At 50.8% G+C, this 16,642-nt stretch overlaps 1 protein-coding gene across 4 annotated transcripts in view; it reads right to left on the bottom strand.

Moving 5' to 3' along the window:
* The window catches only part of LOC146398969 (uncharacterized), a 91,608-nt gene that overhangs the window by 25,357 nt on the left and 49,609 nt on the right, over positions 1-16,642 (bottom strand). For 2 of the 4 annotated variants that reach the window (XM_084980910.1, XM_084980911.1), the window contains 10 exons: positions 15,048-15,238; positions 14,574-14,598; positions 12,328-12,375; positions 11,153-11,281; positions 8,875-9,095; positions 8,126-8,150; positions 5,028-5,078; positions 4,621-4,668; positions 2,836-3,056; positions 2,087-2,111 (listed from right to left, as the gene is read on the bottom strand). In XM_084980910.1, coding sequence (XP_084837036.1) covers positions 2,087-2,111; positions 2,836-3,056; positions 4,621-4,668; positions 5,028-5,078; positions 8,126-8,150; positions 8,875-9,095; positions 11,153-11,281; positions 12,328-12,375; positions 14,574-14,598; positions 15,048-15,238 — 984 coding nt within the window. The remainder of the gene's footprint in view (positions 1-2,086; positions 2,112-2,835; positions 3,057-4,620; positions 4,669-5,027; positions 5,079-8,125; positions 8,151-8,874; positions 9,096-11,152; positions 11,282-12,327; positions 12,376-14,573; positions 14,599-15,047; positions 15,239-16,642) is intronic. The other 2 variants (XM_084980912.1, XM_084980913.1) reach the window with 2 other exon arrangements.

Below are 16,642 nucleotides of genomic sequence, written 5' to 3'. Positions count from 1 at the left end.
TTCACGACTCAGCCAGAAAATCGAAGAAGAAACCAATGCCACTCAAAACAATAGGGATGGATCGGGAGATTCTCGTGCAAAGTGAAGTACGTGACAAAGAGAAAGACGGATACCACCTGATCTCACTTAGAGGTGGAATCTAAAGCACGGCACAAAGGAACCTGTCCACAGAACCCACGGACGCAGAGAACAGACTTGTGGTTGTGAAGGGCACGGACTGGGAGTTTGGGGGCAGTTGATGCCAACTACGGCATTGAGAATGGAGAGACAACAAGGTCCTCCTGTTGCAGCACACGGAGAACGAGATCCAATCTCCTGTAATCGACCTGATCTCAGACGGCAATAATATCAAAAAAGGAACATATGTTAATGGACACACACGACTGGGGAACGTTGCTCCACAGCAGAGAGTGAAACAACACTGTACCTCCATTAAAATAGAAACAAACAGAAAGGACAGTGTCTAACAATCCACTGAATGGAAAGACAACCTACAGAAGAGGATATTTGTAAATCTTGTATTTGAAACAGGGGCTCATATTTGGAATATATGGGAAACAACTACAAATCAATTGAATCAAAAGGCAAATACCTCAGTTGTAGATGAGTGGAAGCCTGGGAGAGACCCACCGTCCAAGAAGACCACAGAGAGCAGCACACAGAGGGCAAGTTTCCCAAAGTCGCCTATCACAATGGAAAGGCAAAGCAAAGGCACCACGAGGTATCACCTCCCACCTGGTAGGACACGGAGTGTTTTCAAACCTGAACAGATGTTTGGGAAGATGTGACTGCCTGGGACTTCTGGACACTGTAGCAGGGAATGTCAACGGGGCCAGCCAGGACGGGAAACACCACGGCAGGACCCTGCAATCCCACTGCTGCATGGACATGTAAAGGAAGATCCATCAGTGTCGGGTAAAGAGACCTGCCATCCCAGGATCACGGCAGCGCCATACACAAGAGCCCAACAGAAACAGAGCCCCAGTGTCCACGGGCACACAGACTGAGAAAGACAACGGGGTGGATACAGACCATAGCAAGGTATTCCGTTGTCACAGAAGAAGGAAACCCTACCCATTGCAGCAATGCACAGAGAACTCCAGGACATTATTGACTGATTCACTTTTGGGCTTGAGGGCTGCCCCCGCAGCAGATGGAAATTCCCAGGCGAGGCGGCAAATCAGAGCTGTGGCCACCGGCCGACACCACAGCCACAGCCAAGCTGGATACCAGCCGCGTCTGGGACCTCTGCCGCAGCTCACCGCAATGCGGGATTCTTCACCCACTGGGCAAGGCCAAGGGTCGAACCCGTGTCCTCATAGGTACTGGTCAGGTTCATGAGCTCTGAGCCTCAACAGGAACTCGCTGGAGGACATCACTTCAAGTGAAGCCAGTCAGACACAGAAGGACAAAGACTCTCTGATGTCATGCACATGAGGTGTCTGAAAGACCACTCCTGAGCAGAGGCTGGAAGGGTGGCTGCCCCGAGTGGGCAGGAGGTGCGGGGGGAGCACAGCGTTCACAACACTCCTCGGGACACTTACAACCTCAAGAGGCTCGAGTTCATGGCACATGTTTGAAACAACAGCATGAAAGTCTGCACCAAGCAGAGGGGGAAGAAAAGAGGAAACGAAAGACCAACAGAGGAAGGAAAGCCTTTTCCCCAAACCTTGCTCCCAGCGGGTGCAGGGAGAATGAGGGAATGGACAGTTAGCCTGCGGTCATCATGAGACTGTTCAACGAGAAACTGGACAGCTATGTGGTGCTAAGGCACAAGTGACTCCCCACAAAACACACCCACTCACACTGGTTCACAATCACACCAACAGGCCCTCACACGCACACCCCCCAATGTTCCCGGACACCTACCCCCACCATACAAAGAGCCTCCTTTCCTCCAGGGACCCGAGGACTTGGGATGGCCCTTTTGTGGGAAGTCAGTCTCTTTCACCCCATCCTTCACCCCCTTTCCCAGGAGGAACCCAGAATCAGGGTGTCTCTGCAACCAAAGGGGCAGGAAAGCACCCCCCGCCCTTCCTCAACACCTGGACTTCTCCTCAGCAGAGCCGGGTTCCAGAATACTTACGGCTTTCATCGTCCATCCCGTCCACCTGTGATGAGAGAAAAGAAAACACTGTGAGTGTCACAGCATCCTCTGCACTGTGGCCACAGGTCTTCCTGTGGTTGCGGACCGCAGGCACACAGACAGAAGGCAGAGTTGAGTCTGTTTCCCCAAAAGAAGACAGCAAAGACACCTGTGGAAAAGGCACCAGCTTTTCATGGAAGACCTCCCAAGTCCACGTTCATTTAAAAAACATTCAGGCTTCTTTGGAGTTCCCGTCGTGGCGCAGTGGTTAACGAATCCGACCAGGAACCATGAGGTTGCGGGTTCGATCCCTGGCCTTGCTCAGTGGGTTAAGGATCCGGCATTGCCGTGAGCTGAGGTGTAGGTTGCAGACGTTGCTCGGATCCCGCGTTGCTGTGGCTCTGGCGCAGGCCGGTGGCTACAGCTCTGGTTTGACCCTGAGCCTGGGAACCTCCATATGCCACAGGAGTGGCCCTAGAAAAGGCAAAAAGACAACAAAACAAAACATTCAGGCTTCTTCAAAGACAAATGCTCCCTATGTACACTTGGGAACTGATGTGGTCCCTTTTGCCAATGCCCCTTGGAAGGAGTTATTGGTTGGTACCAAACTTTGACTCAACATTCCTCCACAGAGGAATGTGCATATATCCTCTATAATGGACTTGCTCAGATTTCCTTTTCTGAAGTAGGCACATCCAAGAAGAAAGGAGGCACCTTTTTAAATCTCCGATCAAGAAAGGTGAGCTTACCTTGGGGGCAAGCTGGTCTTCCTGCTCAACCAGGTCGCTGGCTGGGGACTCCTCGTCATTTTCAAGGGATGGGCCTGCCTCCTCCTCTGCCTCGTCAATGCAGGCAGCCTCCTCCTGCACCTTCTCAGTTCCCGGCCCCACCTTCTCCTCATTTGCCCCAGCCAGGGCCTCTTCCTCCGTCTTCTCACTCCCGCCGGCCTCCACAACATCATCGAGGGTTGCTAGGGGGACACACAGTCACTGTCAGCAAGGCGGTGGTGCTGCTCGGGAGGTACTCTGGGCACCTCACCTGACTGGACATGGGCTGAGAGTCAAGGGGTGGGGGTGGGATGAAGCACGGATGGAGCTTCTCTTGGCCCATCCTCCCGGGTAAACGTTTTGAAGGACGGCAGAGAGCACCTTGAAAGACCTGAGAAAGGGAGCCTCTGCCTCTCTTGCTAAAGGGAACCTCTCCGTGGCATATTCTCCATCTGAGAAATGGCCAACACGAGCATGCAGGCTCTGCTGCCATGACAGAGTCTCGTGAATCCTCCTGCCCATTTTCCTCTCCAGCCACATTCCTCCATCTTCTGAAATGGCAGGAGATCATTTCAGCTTCCCTACTCTTCCCACAGGGTGCTCCTGTGTTCACACGCCATCCTCTGGGATGTTTCGCCTCTTTTCTTTTCTTAGATACATAATGCTTCTCTTTGGAATACTTTGGCAATAGGAAACTCACGGGGAGAGCAGGCCTTCCCAATGCTATGTACTTTGCACCACTGTCCATAACAACTTTTCTCATCATAACTCATAGGACCTCTGCACCCATTCAGGAATGACTCCCCCTTCAGCCCTGCTGCCAGGTCTTGGCCATTTCTACTTTCCATCTCTGACACTCTGCCGAGTCTGGTTACCGCCTATATGTTGAGTTGCACGATATTTCCTTCTCTGTGCTGCCTGATTTCTCTATTTTTTTTTTTCTATTGATACTTGTTGCTTTTTAGGGCCACACACATGCCATATGGAGGTTCCCAGGCTAGGGGTCTAATAGGAGCCGTAGCTGCCATTTTATGTCAGAGCCACAGCAAGGCAGGATCCCAGCTGCATCTGCCACCTACACCACAGCTCACGGCATTACTGGATCCTTAACTCACTGAGTGAGGCCAGCGATCGAACCCGCAATCTCATGGTTCCTAGTTGGATTCCTTAACCACTGGAACTCCAAGTATGCCTCCTTTAACTCATCCAACTCTGCGAACATCCCTTCCCTCAGGACACACCGTGAGGACACAATAGGACAGGGAGGCCAGAAATCCCAAACATGCAGAGCCAGAGAGCTGCCTTCTCACCCACCACCTGACACTCACTCGACCAACTTGGTCTCCAGGGTCAAGGTGCCACCACTTCAGGTGCCACCACTTCAGGTCCCTCAAGGCCAATAAAGGAAACCAAGTCAACAGCTCTTGTGCACTGGGCCCTCACGGTGCCAATCACAAAGCAAACTTGCACAACGGGCAGAGACCAAAGCAGGAAGGAGCAGCTTTGGGAGGGAAAATCGATTCTCCCTCTCAAAGAAAAGGAGAGAGGAATACAAACACAGCACAACAAAGACCAGGGACCCAAGTCTTCTTCGTGGTATCCATTTCACAGGGGAAAACACCACAGCAGAGTGCCACTCATTAGGCCACCCACCCACCCACCCGCCAAGTCCTATCCCCCACTTCCTCCCTCTCCCGGCAGCAGGCGGAACCCAGGTGCTCCCAGGAACCCTCTCCCACTGGATCCCAGCTGCGTGCTCTTCCCTACCTACAGCCTCCTCATCCTGGCGGCTGCTCAGGCTCTCCACCACTGAGTCTGTAGAAACACACCATCAGGGGAATCAAGGAGTTAGAAAGAGTGGCCCTCCCGTTTCTCCGGCTTCCCTGAGGTGACTACGGGTACAGAGCATCACCCTGGTTTTTCCTCCAGGTGCCCAGACCGTCCCTCTGCTCCATGGACTGAGACCCTTCCACACAAGGTGAGCACAGATGCCAACATTCAGGCATCTCATATCTGCTCCCTCTCCTTATTAAAGTAGGCGGTGAACATCTTTACATCAATTTCTTTCTGTTTTTAAGTTTCAGACTCACCTGCCCCACACTCCAAGCAGCAGGCGTCACCCAAGTGTCCCGGGATCCCTCTCCCATTGGCTCCTACCTGAGAGCTGTTCTTACCTGTATCACTTTCATCATGGTTGCTGTCACTCAGACTCTCCATGAAACATACTGCAGAGACACAGACATAAGGAATCAAGGTGTTAGAGCCTGTCCCCCACACGTATCCCCTACTTAGGGTTGTTTGCGGCCACACAGCACCACCCTGGCTTGTCCTCCGTGTGCTCAGAACTTCCCTCTGCTCTACGGCCTCAGAAGCTTCCATAAAACATTGGCCACAGTGGCAAACCTTCAGAGATCGTGGGCTGCTGAGGGATGGAGCCTTACACATCTCCCTTCTACGAGTCCATCTGGAGGCCTCAGCTCCAGGGTGACACACCTGAAATTCCAGCTGCATGGACACACTTGTGTGGTGGCCCCTGGGAGTGAACCATAGGCTGCTTTATTCTGTTCACTGCAAGAGGCAGACCTAACTACTGACTGAACTCAATTAAGCAGAAATGGCTCCTTCTGGCCAGTGGCTGGCACACTGTGGACAGCAGCTCTACAGAAGCACTGAGGAGAAAGGGACCACTGCCCGTGAGGTTCACCTCCAAAACATATATAAAGAAAACTCATACACCTCCACAACAACAACAGCAAAGAAACCACCCAGGAGTTCCCGTCAGGGCACAGCGGAAACGAATCCGACTAGGAACCACGAGCTTGCGGGGTTGATCCCTGGCCTCGCTGAGGGGGTTAAGGATCCAGCGTTGCCGAGAGCTCTGGTGTCGGTCGCAGATACGGGTGGAGAAAAGGCTCCCCCGCCCCAGCATTGCCGATGCGAACGTACACTGGTACAACCACTATGGAAGACACCATGGAGGGTCCTGCGAAAACTGAACACAGCAGGGCATGCGACCTAGCAAGCCGAGCACCCTGGGAAATATCAGGACAAATGTATCCAGGAAAAAGACATATGCCCCTCTATGTTTATGGCAGCACTGTTCACAACAGCCAAGACAGGGAAGCCACCTCATGTCCACAGACAGATGAATGGCTCATGACGATGTGGTCCACATAGATGATGGAATTCACGACTCAGCCAGAAAATCGAAGAAGAAACCAATGCCACTCAAAACAATAGGGATGGATCGGGAGATTCTCGTGCAAAGTGAAGTACGTGACAAAGAGAAAGACGGATACCACCTGATCTCACTTAGAGGTGGAATCTAAAGCACGGCACAAAGGAACCTGTCCACAGAACCCACGGACGCAGAGAACAGACTTGTGGTTGTGAAGGGCACGGACTGGGAGTTTGGGGGCAGTTGATGCCAACTACGGCATTGAGAATGGAGAGACAACAAGGTCCTCCTGTTGCAGCACACGGAGAATGAGATCCAATCTCCTGTAATCGACCTGATCTCAGACGGCAATAATATCAAAAAAGGAACATATGTTAATGGACACACACGACTGGGGAACGTTGCTCCACAGCAGAGAGTGAAACAACACTGTACCTCCATTAAAATAGAAACAAACAGAAAGGACAGTGTCTAACAATCCACTGAATGGAAAGACAACCTACAGAAGAGGATATTTGTAAATCTTGTATTTGAAACAGGGGCTCATATTTGGAATATATGGGAAACAACTACAAATCAATTGAATCAAAAGGCAAATACCTCAGTGGTAGATGAGTGGAAGCCTGGGAGAGACCCACCGTCCAAGAAGACCACAGAGAGCAGCACACAGAGGGCATGTTTCCCAAAGTCGCCTATCACAATGGAAAGGCAAAGCAAAGGCACCACGAGGTATCACCTCCCACCTGGTAGGACACGGAGTGTTTTCAAACCTGAACAGATGTTTGGGAAGATGTGACTGCCTGGGACTTCTGGACACTGTAGCAGGGAATGTCAACGGGGCCAGCCAGGACGGGAAACACCACGGCAGGACCCTGCAATCCCACTGCTGCATGGACATGTAAAGGAAGATCCATCAGTGTCGGGTAAAGAGACCTGCCATCCCAGGATCACGGCAGCGCCATACACAAGAGCCCAACAGAAACAGAGCCCCAGTGTCCACGGGCACACAGACTGAGAAAGACAACGGGGTGGATACAGACCATAGCAAGGTATTCCGTTGTCACAGAAGAAGGAAACCCTACCCATTGCAGCAATGCACAGAGAACTCCAGGACATTATTGACTGATTCACTTTTGGGCTTGAGGGCTGCCCCCGCAGCAGATGGAAATTCCCAGGCGAGGCGGCAAATCAGAGCTGTGGCCACCGGCCGACACCACAGCCACAGCCAAGCTGGATACCAGCCGCGTCTGGGACCTCTGCCGCAGCTCACCGCAATGCGGGATTCTTCACCCACTGGGCAAGGCCAAGGGTCGAACCCGTGTCCTCATAGGTACTGGTCAGGTTCATGAGCTCTGAGCCTCAACAGGAACTCGCTGGAGGACATCACTTCAAGTGAAGCCAGTCAGACACAGAAGGACAAAGACTCTCTGATGTCATGCACATGAGGTGTCTGAAAGACCACTCCTGAGCAGAGGCTGGAAGGGTGGCTGCCCCGAGTGGGCAGGAGGTGCGGGGGGAGCACAGCGTTCACAACACTCCTCGGGACACTTACAACCTCAAGAGGCTCGAGTTCATGGCACATGTTTGAAACAACAGCATGAAAGTCTGCACCAAGCAGAGGGGGAAGAAAAGAGGAAACGAAAGACCAACAGAGGAAGGAAAGCCTTTTCCCCAAACCTTGCTCCCAGCGGGTGCAGGGAGAATGAGGGAATGGACAGTTAGCCTGCGGTCATCATGAGACTGTTCAACGAGAAACTGGACAGCTATGTGGTGCTAAGGCACAAGTGACTCCCCACAAAACACACCCACTCACACTGGTTCACAATCACACCAACAGGCCCTCACACGCACACCCCCCAATGTTCCCGGACACCTACCCCCACCATACAAAGAGCCTCCTTTCCTCCAGGGACCCGAGGACTTGGGATGGCCCTTTTGTGGGAAGTCAGTCTCTTTCACCCCATCCTTCACCCCCTTTCCCAGGAGGAACCCAGAATCAGGGTGTCTCTGCAACCAAAGGGGCAGGAAAGCACCCCCCGCCCTTCCTCAACACCTGGACTTCTCCTCAGCAGAGCCGGGTTCCAGAATACTTACGGCTTTCATCGTCCATCCCGTCCACCTGTGATGAGAGAAAAGAAAACACTGTGAGTGTCACAGCATCCTCTGCACTGTGGCCACAGGTCTTCCTGTGGTTGCGGACCGCAGGCACACAGACAGAAGGCAGAGTTGAGTCTGTTTCCCCAAAAGAAGACAGCAAAGACACCTGTGGAAAAGGCACCAGCTTTTCATGGAAGACCTCCCAAGTCCACGTTCATTTAAAAAACATTCAGGCTTCTTTGGAGTTCCCGTCGTGGCGCAGTGGTTAACGAATCCGACCAGGAACCATGAGGTTGCGGGTTCGATCCCTGGCCTTGCTCAGTGGGTTAAGGATCCGGCATTGCCGTGAGCTGAGGTGTAGGTTGCAGACGTTGCTCGGATCCCGCGTTGCTGTGGCTCTGGCGCAGGCCGGTGGCTACAGCTCTGGTTTGACCCTGAGCCTGGGAACCTCCATATGCCACAGGAGTGGCCCTAGAAAAGGCAAAAAGACAACAAAACAAAACATTCAGGCTTCTTCAAAGACAAATGCTCCCTATGTACACTTGGGAACTGATGTGGTCCCTTTTGCCAATGCCCCTTGGAAGGAGTTATTGGTTGGTACCAAACTTTGACTCAACATTCCTCCACAGAGGAATGTGCATATATCCTCTATAATGGACTTGCTCAGATTTCCTTTTCTGAAGTAGGCACATCCAAGAAGAAAGGAGGCACCTTTTTAAATCTCCGATCAAGAAAGGTGAGCTTACCTTGGGGGCAAGCTGGTCTTCCTGCTCAACCAGGTCGCTGGCTGGGGACTCCTCGTCATTTTCAAGGGATGGGCCTGCCTCCTCCTCTGCCTCGTCAATGCAGGCAGCCTCCTCCTGCACCTTCTCAGTTCCCGGCCCCACCTCCTCCTCATTTGCCCCAGCCAGGGCCTCTTCCTCCGTCTTCTCACTCCCGCCGGCCTCCACAACATCATCGAGGGTTGCTAGGGGGACACACAGTCACTGTCAGCAAGGCGGTGGTGCTGCTCGGGAGGTACTCTGGGCACCTCACCTGACTGGACATGGGCTGAGAGTCAAGGGGTGGGGGTGGGATGAAGCACGGATGGAGCTTCTCTTGGCCCATCCTCCCGGGTAAACGTTTTGAAGGACGGCAGAGAGCACCTTGAAAGACCTGAGAAAGGGAGCCTCTGCCTCTCTTGCTAAAGGGAACCTCTCCGTGGCATATTCTCCATCTGAGAAATGGCCAACACGAGCATGCAGGCTCTGCTGCCATGACAGAGTCTCGTGAATCCTCCTGCCCATTTTCCTCTCCAGCCACATTCCTCCATCTTCTGAAATGGCAGGAGATCATTTCAGCTTCCCTACTCTTCCCACAGGGTGCTCCTGTGTTCACACGCCATCCTCTGGGATGTTTCGCCTCTTTTCTTTTCTTAGATACATAATGCTTCTCTTTGGAATACTTTGGCAATAGGAAACTCACGGGGAGAGCAGGCCTTCCCAATGCTATGTACTTTGCACCACTGTCCATAACAACTTTTCTCATCATAACTCATAGGACCTCTGCACCCATTCAGGAATGACTCCCCCTTCAGCCCTGCTGCCAGGTCTTGGCCATTTCTACTTTCCATCTCTGACACTCTGCCGAGTCTGGTTACCGCCTATATGTTGAGTTGCACGATATTTCCTTCTCTGTGCTGCCTGATTTCTCTATTTTTTTTTTTCTATTGATACTTGTTGCTTCTTAGGACCACACGCATGGCATATGGAGGTTCCCAGGCTAGGGGTCTAATAGGAGCCGTAGCTGCCATTTTATGTCAGAGCCACAGCAAGGCAGGATCCCAGCTGCATCTGCCACCTACACCACAGCTCACGGCATCACCAGATCCTTATCCCCCTGATTGTGGCCAGGGGTCAAACTCACAATCTCATGCTTCCTAATCGGTTTCACTGCTGGCACGCCATGATGGGAACTCCTCACTTTTGGTCAAACAGTACTTAGTTTTTTTTTTTGGATCATCCTCTTGGTATCCTATTTAAAATTTTACTTTTGTTTCCGGTAGAATACTGTTCTCTTCTGTTCACATATCGCATTTGATCTCTCTCCTGATCTCTTGTCATTTGTGATTGGTTTCATCTCTTTGCTGTTGGGAATAACGTCCTTCTACAAATGGGAGTGTACACGTTCTCTATGGTAACATACTGGGGCCTCCTAATATTTTGCATGTGTCCAACCTCAACTACTGGCACAGCCCAAAAACTGAATGTGAATGTAAATGGGGAACTTTTCATTAATTAAAATTATAGGAATCTTTTGCTGCTCAGTGTATCATGAGTTCCCCATTCAGTGCTGGACGTTGTCATTGGTGGAAATTGGAGGAATGGGTTAGAGGAGCTTTCTGTAATATCCACCATTTCTTGTTAATATAATCTTGTTCTAAATCATTTCTAGTATTGTTTTCAAATTGGGAAATGTGGTTCCATGCAGGGATCTATTACAACTGGAAATGTTAAATATCAGCAAATGTCATAAAATGAGTGAGGTCACCTTTGCTATTAACCAGGAACCAAATGTCGATTTTAAATGAATCATTATTTCCATAGTTGGGAAATTACCAACTGAGTTATTCAATTTATTTTTTGCTTTTTTTGTCATTTTGCCTTTTCTAGGCCTGCTTCCCTCAGCATATGGAGATTCCCAGGATACGGGTCTAATCAGAGTTGTAGTGGCCTACAGTGACCACTGCCACTGCAACTCAGGATCCGAGCCACATCTTCAACCTACACCATGGCTCACAGCAACCCTGGATCCTTAACCCACTGAGCAAGGCCAGAGATCAAACTCACAACCTCATGGTTCCTAGTCGGATTTATTAACCACTGCGCCACGATGGGAACTCCGAGTTAGTTCGTTTGAATTTGCATCATGGAATAAAAGAAAGATGTGGCGTAGCATTTGTAGAGTTTGTTCTGAAATTTGGAACACGGAATGAACTAGAATCATTGTTCAGGCCTGGATGTATTGAGTCAGGTTCCACAGTACCTTCATCTGGCTCATTGGCAGGGTGCACCCTGTTGTGTGGCCACCATGGGATTATTCCAGCCAAGGTGGTAAAGAACAAAATTGCCCTCAGACTCCTGAAGCAAGATCCTAGGTTTCCAAAGCAAGATTCTGGAAAATACATGACAACAGAGAGAACGAGTGACATCCTGATTGCAGAAGATAACAGGGAAATGACTAATAATTGACTCCCAGGCCAAGCCCTCAAAGCCCATAACACCCGGCCGCCCAGAAGAGCCTTCAGAATCCAAGTTCTACTTAGAAAGATCTTGCTCTTTGGGGTGCACTTCAAAACATTACCTCCCCACACAGGTTTCGTGTGAAAATGCCTCTGGGTAGCGGAGACAACCTAGATAATGACCATGCAGAATGGTCTGATGTCAATCCCATTGGTTGACTGATTGATTGTCACCACTCCCAGGGGATGCAGTGGTTCCCAACCCAGGCACTTGATTCTGCACCACGGAAGGGATCGAACACTCGATCTTTAGCCTCTAGGACACTAGGGAACTCCTCACATCCCCTGTAGAAGAAACACATGCCACAAAAGGAGATGTAGATCTGTCTGTGCCTCAGTTCCCTGTTCTGGGCATCCAACTCTGGGAACGCCCCTTCCCTCAGGACACACCGTGAGGACACAATAGGACAGGGAGGTCAGAAATCCCGAACATGCAGAGTGAGAGAGCTGCCTTCTCACCCACCACCTGACACTCACTCGACCAACTTGGTCTCCAGGGTCAAGGGCCTAGGAGAGCTTTGGGTGCCACCACTTCAGGTCCCTCAAGGCCAATAAAGGAAACCAAGTCAACAGCTCTTGTGCACTGGGCCCTCACGGTGCAAATCACAAAGCAAACTTGCACAACGGGCAGAGACCAAAGCAGGAAGGAGCAGCTTTGGGAGGGAAAATCGATTCTCCCTCTCAAAGAAAAGGAGAGAGGAATACAAACACAGCACAACAAAGACCAGGGACCCAAGTCTTCTTCATGGTATCCATTTCACAGGGGAAAACACCACAGCAGAGTGCCACTCATTAGGCCACCCACCCACCCACCCGCCAAGTCCTATCCCCCACTTCCTCCCTCTCCCGGCAGCAGGCGGAACCCAGGTGCTCCCAGGAACCCTCTCCCACTGGATCCCAGCTGCGTGCTCTTCCCTACCTGCAGCCTCCTCATCCTGGCGGCTGCTCATGCTCTCCACCACTGACTCTGTAGAAATACACCACGTGGGGAATTGAGTTAGAAAGAGTGACCCTCCCATTCCTCCTGCTTCCCTGAGGTGACTGCAGGTTACAGAGCATCACCCTGGGTTTTCCTCCAGGCTCCCAGACCTTCCCTCTGCTCCATGGACTGAGACCCTTCCACACAAGGTGAGCACAGATGCCAACATTCGAAGGACAGCAACGTGCTGAAGGAATGACCTTTCAACTTCTTCCTTCTATGGCCCTTTATAGCTCCTACCTCTAAACTGACACACCTGAAATTCCACCTCTACACACACTGAAAAGGGGATAGCTGAGTAAGCAATTGAACGGTGCTGTGTTTTATATGAATGGATTGCACTATTTATTACAGAATTCCATGAAGTATAAAGAGGTGTTCTGCCAGTGACTGCCACATCAGACATCGTGTTCAGGGTGGAGATTCAAAGATGAGCAAGATATGACCTCCCCTCCCCGGACATGCTTTACTGCAGACCAGTTGGCTGGTCTGACCTGATCATTCATCTGTATGTATCTCCTGTGCTCATGAACCTGTGCCAGGAATTCTGGGAGGCCCTGCAGACCCCCAAAGAGAGATGGCAACGGTGACATTCTAGACCGATTCCTAGCAGAACCCACGGGTAAGCAGAGGTGCTGTGTATGGCCCACAACACCTGTGCTGCCATAATCAGAGCTCAGTGCAGAGGCAGTGAGGGACACGCCAATGTTTTCACGAGCCCGTCCTTCTCATGGTGCTGCTGGAGTAGCTGGAAAGCAGGCTCAGGGCTCTAAGAAAGGAAACAACTTTTACACTGAAAACTACAAAACATTGCTGAAAGAATTGAATAAGTCACAAAGAATTCAAATGACATTCCATGTTCACAGAGGGGAAGGAGGAGTGCCCATTGTGGCTCATCAGGAATGAACCCAACTAATATCCATGATGAAGCAGGTTCAATCCCTGGCTTCACTCAGTGGGTTAAGGGTCCAGTGTTGATTTGAGCTGTGGTGTAGGTCACAGACGTGTGTTGTAGGTGTGGATGTGGCTCTGGTGTAGTTTGGCATAAATAGCTCAGATTTGACCCCTCACCTGGGAACTTCATTATGTCATGAGCAAGGCCTGAAAAATACAGAAAAATAAAAAAAAATAGATTGGAAGACGGAATATCATTGACATTTCATACTACATGAAAAAACAGCAGGTACACTACAACACATATCAAAATCTCAATATCATTTCTTTTGGTCTTTTTAGGGCCTCGCTTGAGGCATTTGGAGGTTCCTAGGCTAGGAGCTGAATCAGAGCTACAGCTGCTTGCCTATGCTACAACAACAGCAACTTGGGATCTGAGCCATGTCTGCAACCTACACCGTGGCTCAGGGAAAAGTCAGATCCTTAACCCACTGAGCAAGGTCAAGGGTCGAACCCGTGTCCTCATAGGTACTGGTCAGGTTCATGAGCTCTGAGCCTCAACAGGAACTCGCTGGAGGACATCACTTCAAGTGAAGCCAGTCAGACACAGAAGGACAAAGACTCTCTGATGTCATGCACATGAGGTGTCTGAAAGACCACTCCTGAGCAGAGGCTGGAAGGGTGGCTGCCCCGAGTGGGCAGGAGGTGCGGGGGGAGCACAGCGTTCACAACACTCCTCGGGACACTTACAACCTCAAGAGGCTCGAGTTCATGGCACATGTTTGAAACAACAGCATGAAAGTCTGCACCAAGCAGAGGGGGAAGAAAAGAGGAAACGAAAGACCAACAGAGGAAGGAAAGCCTTTTCCCCAAACCTTGCTCCCAGCGGGTGCAGGGAGAATGAGGGAATGGACAGTTAGCCTGCGGTCATCATGAGACTGTTCAACGAGAAACTGGACAGCTATGTGGTGCTAAGGCACAAGTGACTCCCCACAAAACACACCCACTCACACTGGTTCACAATCACACCAACAGGCCCTCACACGCACACCCCCCAATGTTCCCGGACACCTACCCCCACCATACAAAGAGCCTCCTTTCCTCCAGGGACCCGAGGACTTGGGATGGCCCTTTTGTGGGAAGTCAGTCTCTTTCACCCCATCCTTCACCCCCTTTCCCAGGAGGAACCCAGAATCAGGGTGTCTCTGCAACCAAAGGGGCAGGAAAGCACCCCCCGCCCTTCCTCAATACCTGGACTTCTCCTAGGCAGAGCCGGGTTCCAGAATACTTACGGCTTTCATCATCCATCCCATCCACCTGTGATGAGAGAAAAGAAAACACTGTGAGTGTCACAGCATCCTCTGCACTGTGGCCACAGGTCTTCCTGTGGTTGCGGACCGCAGGCACACAGACAGAAGGCAGAGTTGAGTCTGTTTCCCCAAAAGAAGACAGCAAAGACACCTTTGGAAAAGGCACCAGCTTTTCAAGGAAGATCTCTCAAGGCCATGTTCATTTAAAAAAATTTTGGTCTTCTTCAAAGAAAAATGCTCCCTACCATACACTGCAGAACTGATAGGGTCCCTTTTGCCAATGCCCCTTGGAAGGAGTTATTGGTTGGTACCAAACTTTGACTCAACATTCCTCCACAGAGGAATCTGCATATATCCTCTATAATGGACTTCCTCCGATTTCCATTTCTGAAGTAGGCACATCCAAGAAGAAAGGAGGCACCTTTTTAAATCTCAGATCATGAAAAGTGAGCTTACCTTGGGGGCAGTCTGGGCTTCTTGCTCGGCCCTGTCGCTGGCTGGGGACTCCTCCTCGTTATTTCCACTTGTTGTGGCCTCCTCCTCCACCTTGTTATTGGGCGAGCCTTCCTCCTCCTCATTTTCCCTGGCTGGGGCCTCCTCTTCGGTCTTCTCACTCCCACTGGCCTCCACAACATTGTCGTGTGTTTCTAGGGGGACACACAGTCACTGTCAGCAAGGCAGTGATGCTGATCAGGAGGTACTCTGGGTGCCACACCTGACTGGACATGGGCTGGGAGTCAAGGGGTGGGGGTGGGATGAAGCACGGATGGAGCTTCTCTTGGCCCATCCTCCCGGGTAAACGTTTTGAAGGACGGCAGAGAGCACCTTGAAAGACCTGAGAAAGGGAGCCTCTGCCTCTCTTGCTAAAGGGAACCTCTCCGTGGCATATTCTCCATCTGAGAAATGGCCAACACGAGCATGCAGGCTCTGCTGCCATGACAGAGTCTCGTGAATCCTCCTGCCCATTTTCCTCTCCAGCCACATTCCTCCATCTTCTGAAATGGCAGGAGATCATTTCAGCTTCCCTACTCTTCCCACAGGGTGCTCCTGTGTTCACACGCCATCCTCTGGGATGTTTCACCTCTTTTCTTTTCTTAGATACATAATGCTTCTCTTTGGAATACTTTGGCAATAGGAAATTCAGGGGTCGGGCATGCCTTCACAAGCCATGTACTTTGCACCACTGTCCATAACAACCTTTCTCATCATAACTTATAGGACCTCTGCACCCATTCAGCAATGACTCCCCCTTCAGCCCTGCTGCCAAGTCTTAGCCCTCTCTACTTTCCACCTTTGACAATCTGCCTAATCTACTTACCGCCTATATGTTGAATTGTTCAATATTTCTTTTCCTGTGTCTGTCTGACTTCACTAGTGTTAAAAGTGTGTTTCATTTTGTATCATCCATGTAGCAACATATTTAACATAATTACAATTTTTTCTCCGGTAGAATTTTATTCCTATGTGGATTCATACTGCCTTTGGTTTATCCACGGATCTCTTGTTAACATTTGGGATTGGTTTCATTGAATGACTACCTGCATAAGCTTGAGTCTTGGGGCTCTTTGGATCAAAAGAGGGGGTTTGAATAGCTCCACAGCAAGAGAGTATGGAAGAACATCATGGGAAGGAAGCTTTCCAGGTCATGTAGCGTCTCTCTCATCATCTCCTCTCATCCCCAAGTTGGCCCGGTTGCAGGCGAAGGGGGTGCAACCCAGAGAGTGTAAGCCTGATTTGACAGTAGAGGGCATTGAACTTTAGACTAACTTGCCAAGAATCACGGCAATGTTGAAGGATGGATGTGGGCCAAGAATGTAGTTGGTTCCTTGAGGACAGAAATCCCTGAACCCTGAAGGCCGGACACCTGCTCAGGGCCAAGACCATGCCCTGGACCCTTGAATCAAGAGATCTTCTCACTCTCCCACAAGTCCTCCCATCCCAAGGTTTTAGTGGGCAAGCTCTGATGCCTTCCCTGCAGGAGATGCTGAACCAAGACATCAGTCCAAACCCTTATCCAGCCCTTTGTCTCCATGCTTTAATCCCTGATCTGA

This window comes from Sus scrofa, chromosome 10 (assembly GCF_054392235.1).
Source record: "Sus scrofa isolate SSC_HxYL_T2T_F1_AM1 chromosome 10, Sscrofa_HxYL_maternal_Yorkshire_Landrace_v2.0, whole genome shotgun sequence".
Lineage (NCBI taxonomy): Eukaryota > Metazoa > Chordata > Mammalia > Artiodactyla > Suidae > Sus > Sus scrofa.
This window is presented reverse-complemented; position numbering and strand designations above follow the sequence as displayed.